Source organism: Anomaloglossus baeobatrachus, chromosome 5, assembly GCF_048569485.1.
Source record: "Anomaloglossus baeobatrachus isolate aAnoBae1 chromosome 5, aAnoBae1.hap1, whole genome shotgun sequence".
Lineage (NCBI taxonomy): Eukaryota > Metazoa > Chordata > Amphibia > Anura > Aromobatidae > Anomaloglossus > Anomaloglossus baeobatrachus.
The window spans coordinates 29612419-29618246 of NC_134357.1; the positions used below are offsets into that span (position 1 = coordinate 29612419).

The window sequence follows — 5828 nt, forward strand, 5'->3', positions numbered from 1 at the left end:
TATTAGTGAAATAAATTAATAAATATATATGTATATATATATATATATATATATATATATATATATACAGTATATATTTCAAATGTCTAGAAATGGCCATAGTAAAAGCATGAAGAATATAAAAATATAAATTAAAGAAAAAATGAAAAAAAAAACCAGGAAAAAAGGGAAAAATAAATAGATGAAAAAATAAAAATGTATAAAAAAGAACAAAATGTTAAAACATATAAACAATAGAAAAAATAAAACAAACGTCTACAAAGGTAATAGGAGGGAGGTAACTGATGATTATATAGTTTTTTTGTATATTCTCCACAGAGCTTTCTTCACCTCCTGATTTTTCAAGCTGTAAATGAGAGGGTTGAGCATTGGAATGACTCCGGCATACAAAACGGCAAACACCTTGTCCTGGTCCATTGAGTAGCTGGACTTTGGCCTCATGTACATGCCGAGGACCGTTCCATAAAACAACAGGATGACTGTGAGGTGTGAGGAGCAGGTGGAGAAGGTTTTGTGTCTTCCTTCTTTAGAGTGAATCTTCAAGATTGTAGAGATGATATAGATGTAGGACACCAAGGTCATGACTGAGGGGACAAAGCCAATGATGGCACTCGGGCCAAGTATTACCATTTCTATGGTATGTGTGTCACTACAAGAAAGCATCATTAGAGGCTTCATATCACAGAAGAGATGGTCCACTTCATTTGACCTACAAAAGTTACAGGAAGATATTAGAAAGGCGTAAAGAATTCCATCAAGGACTCCGATACTCCACGATATCAATGCCATCCAGAAACAGACCTGCAGACTCATGAAATAGGAGTAACGTAAGGGATGACAGATGGCCACGTATCGATCGTAAGCCATGACAGCCAAGATTAGGTACTCCGACACCATAAGCACCACAAAAAAGAAAACCTGAGTCATACAACCATGGTAGGAGATGACATTGTTCCCAGTTAGAAAGATGTCCAATAACTTTGGTAGAACCATTGAGGTGAAGGACATATCCAATACAGACATGTTACACAGCAGTATATACATGGGACTGTGGAAATGATGATCAAAACAAAACAGACCAATTGTTAATAAATTTCCTACCAAAGTTGCAACATAAATGATCAGAAATATGAAAAAGAAAACCAGCTGGAAGTCTGGAAGCTCATGGAAGCCGAGGAGAACAAAGTCATCAATGGTAAAGTTTATTGCCTCCATTTAACATCACTGAAGAGACATTGAAAATGGCTTTCATCAAGAAATAAGCTCTGAAATCTTTTATTCAGAAAAAAAAGCAAAATAAAAAATTCACCGGAAATTGCCATTAGCCAACAAGGGTCAAATAGCAAATACACTCACAGGATGCGACATAAAGGGTTGTTTAGATTAATCACAATGAGAAAAACTAGGAATATATAGAATATTTATTTAACAGAAATATGCACCAGAGGTTTGAGATTGCAATTAATTATACGACAACTCCAGGGAACGACAACAATCAAGGTAAAATATTCTTTTATGGTTTTAATGATCACAAAGTCTTAACAATTATATATGACATTAAGGATCAAAAAGTCTTAACAAATATAAGCAATGCATAATAAATAATAATAATAATATTTCATGTTTAAACCTAAATAACATATAAAGTTCTAAAAAATACTAAGATATAATTTATAGATATGAGTAATAATTACTACATACATATATATATATATATATATATATATATACACACACATACAGTTAGGTCCAGAAATATTTGGACAGTGACACAAGTTTTGTTATTTTAGCGGTTTACAAAAACATGTTCAGAAATACAATTATATATATAATATGGGCTGAAAGTGCACACTCCCAGCTGCAATATGAGAGTTTTCACATCCAAATCGGAGAAAGAGTTTAGGAATCATAGCTCTGTAATGCATAGCCTCCTCTTTTTCAAGGGACCAAAAGTAATTGGACAAGGGACTCTAAGGGCTGCAATTAACTCTGAAGGCGTCTCCCTCGTTAACCTGTAATCAATGAAGTAGTTAAAAGGTCTGGGGTTGATTACAGGTGTGTGGTTTTGCATTTGGAAGCTGTTGCTGTGACCAGACAACATGCGGTCTAAGGAACTCTCAATTGAGGTGAAGCAGAACATCCTGAGGCTGAAAAAAAAGAAAAAATCCATCAGAGAGATAGCAGACATGCTTGGAGTAGCAAAATCAACAGTCGGGTACATTCTGAGAAAAAAGGAATTGACTGGTGAGCTTGGGAACTCAAAAAGGCCTGGGCGTCCACGGATGACAACAGTAGTGGATGATCGCCACATACTTTCTTTGGTGAAGAAGAACCCGTTCACAACATCAACTGAAGTCCAGAACACTCTCAGTGAAGTAGGTGTATCTGTCTCTAAGTCAACAGTAAAGAGAAGACTCCATGAAAGTAAATACAAAGGGTTCACATCTAGATGCAAACCATTCATCAATTCCAAAAATAGACAGGCCAGAGTTAAATTTGCTGAAAAACACCTCATGAAGCCAGCTCAGTTCTGGAAAAGTATTCAATGGACAGATGAGACAAAGATCAACCTGTACCAGAATGATGGGAAGAAAAAAGTTTGGAGAAGAAAGGGAACGGGACATGATCCAAGGCACACCACATCCTCTGTAAAACATGGTGGAGGCAACGTGATGGCATGGGCATGCATGGCTTTCAATGGCACTGGGTCACTTGTGTTTATTGATGACATAACAGCAGACAAGAGTAGCCGGATGAATTCTGAAGTGTACCGGGATATACTTTCAGCCCAGATTCAGCCAAATGCCGCAAAGTTGATCGGACGGCGCTTCATAGTACAGATGGACAATGACCCCAAGCATACAGCCAAAGCTACCCAGGAGTTCATGAGTGCAAAAAGGTGGACCATTCTGCAATGGCCAAGTCAATCACCAGATCTTAACCCAATTGAGCATGCATTTCACTTGCTCAAATCCAGACTTAAGACGGAAAGACCCACAAACAAGCAAGACCTGAAGGCTGCGGCTGTAAAGGCCTGGCAAAGCATTAAGAAGGAGGAAACCCAGCGTTTGGTGATGTCCATGGGTTCCAGACTTAAGGCAGTGATTGCCTCCAAAGGATTCGCAACAAAATATTGAAAATAAAAATATTTTGTTTGGGTTTGGTTTATTTGTCCAATTACTTTTGACCTCCTAAAATGTGGAGTGTTTGTAAAGAAATGTGACAATTCCTACAATTTCTATCAGATATTTTTGTTCAAACCTTCAAATTAAACGTTACAATCTGCACTTGAATTCTGTTGTAGAGGTTTCATTTCAAATCCAATGTGGTGGCATGCAGAGCCCAACTCGCGAAAATTGTGTCACTGTCCAAATATTTCTGGACCTAACTGTATGTATTTACTTTACTTTCTGTAACTTTTTGTTTGAGAGAATTCTCAAACAAGACATCACCGGAAGCTGGGCCTACACTTCTCCGAATGTCACGCTCAGAAGTGATAACGTCCGAAAGCACTTCATGACACTGACATTCAGATCTACGGGTGTCTGATGCACTACAAAACACACAATGAACAAACAGGGCACTTTTACAATGGTGGGCTCTGCAGCTAGGGAAAGAGGGGTGAGGGGGCACCTCCTGAACTCACCTCAAGCTGTTTCCTGAGCTCCTTGGCATCCCTATATGGGGTGTTTCAACCCATCGCTGAGCTGGATACTTAATCCCTCTCTAGCCCTGCCAACATACTGGCTAATGAGATGGCCGGTTGGAGACACTAGTCCCATCGCTGCACTAATAAACACAGAGGGAAAGGAAACACAGACAGGGGATAAACAAAAGGATATGAACACCAAAATCCACGGCTGCAGACAGACTCCAAAGTAGAAGTTGAATGGGAACAGGACAGTACCCCAGCAGCTCCTTCCAACAGGATGGCCAGACCAGAATGAATTCTATCAACTGCAAGGACTGCTGGGAAACCCCACTATTTAAACCTAAAGGGGAGTGGGATCAAAGCAGCTACAACTGACCTGCACTGATTTGAGCTGCTGGCAACCAAAGTGTCATTAACTCATAAAGCACCAACAGAAAGGAAACTTCAGTTAAATGTGGAGTCTGAGATGAAAATGAGAGGCTCCAGTCCAAAACCTGTCACTAAAAGGCAAGGAGACAACCATGACATCGGAGCATCTATTCCCCGCCTGAAACAGGACATCATAAAGGGGTGTCGCTTGCCACAGCCTTTTTCTTTGCCACCCTCTGAAGATGATGGAAGGGACAAAATGCTTTGGTGAAAGTGACTGAGGTGCCAGCTTTCTGCTTCTGTCCCTGCCACCGCAGGTTCTTACTGTGAGAGGACATGTCATTGGGGGTGGTGATAGAAGCAGGGTGGGTGACAGCAGCGCCAGCCAACAGTTTCTATCACTGCATCATGAGGGGGCGGTAATACAAGCTGTGAGGGAAGTGAGCAAGGCACTAGCACTTTGCTTCTGTCTCGGCAGCTGAAGCTTTTCAGACAGAAGATGTGATGTGGCGCTGTTGGCACTCACCCTCCTTCTATCACCGCCCCCTGATGACTTTCTGTTTTACAGTAAGAATTTTAAAAGCTGCAGTGACAGAGACAGAAGCAGAATGTAGGCTCCTCCGCCACTTGTCCAACAGCTTCTATCAGCGCCATCGATCCAGAACATCTTTAGAAGATGGTGATGAATGGCAAACTGCTCCAGAAAGGATGATAATAGACAGTGGTTAAAAGTGAGTGCAGCCCCAGCCTCCTGATGACACCTCAAATTAAAAAATCAGAGGATGTGATGTAAAAATAACACATTTAGAGATTAGCTGGAGAAGAGCTGGGTATTATATAATAAAGCTAATTACAAAACTACTTATGGTGTAAAAGTAGATATTTAAAAAAAATACCTGGCAATAAGTTTGTATGATTACATCAGTACAAAAATTGAATAGTTTATTTATTATTTAAGTAATAAAACAAAATGTTAAAGCAGCAATAGAGGAAAAAACTTTTATTGATACTTTATCAAAAAATCAACACATACTCATAAGCTGTAACTAAAGTGCTATATTATAAGTGTGTCCACACTTATCTGCCATCCATTGGACATAGAATGACAAATACTGACTTGGATATCCCTGTAAAGCGGGCTTTACACGCTGCAATATTGGTATCGATATCGCTAGCGAGCGTACCCACCCCATCGGTTGTGCGTCACGGGCAAATTGCTGCCCGTGGCGCACAACATCGCTAACACCCGTCACACATACTTACCTTCCCTACGACGTCGCTGTGGCCGGCGATCCGCCTCCTTTCTAAGGGAGCGGTTAGTGCAGCGTCACAGCGACGTCACACGGCAGCCGTCCAATAGCAGAGGAGGGGAGTAGATGAGCGGCCGGAACATGCCGCCCACCTCCTTCCTTCCTCATTGCCGGTGGATTCAGGTAAGGAGATGTTCGTCGTTCCTGCGGCGTCACACGTAGCGATATGTGATGCCGCAGAAACGAGGAACAACCTGCGGCATGCACCACCAACGATATTATGAAAAGGAGCGACATGTCAACGATCAACGATTTTTGATGTTTTTGCGATCGTTGATCGTTGCTCATTGGTGTCACACGCTGCGATGTCGCTAATGACGCCGAATGTGCGTCACTAATGACGTGACCCCGACGATATATCGTTAACGATGTTGCAGCGTGTAAAGTACCCTTTAGTCTACGTGACCGACCCCAAATCATATAGTACATGTCAGGGCCCTATATCCAAGTTAACAGGTTACCAGCATAACATTTGTAGAAAACCCTAAAGGTTACAC

The 5828-nt window shown here is 41.0% G+C and overlaps 1 protein-coding gene across 1 annotated transcript; it reads right to left on the bottom strand.

The window, feature by feature from the left end:
• Nucleotides 1–288: 288 nt before the first annotated feature.
• On the bottom strand, nucleotides 289–1215 carry LOC142312602 (olfactory receptor 5AR1-like). The gene has a single exon (XM_075351594.1). The coding sequence runs from the start codon at nucleotides 1213–1215 to the stop codon at nucleotides 289–291; it is 927 nt and encodes a 308-aa protein (XP_075207709.1).
• Between the last annotated feature and the right edge of the window lie 4613 nt (nucleotides 1216–5828).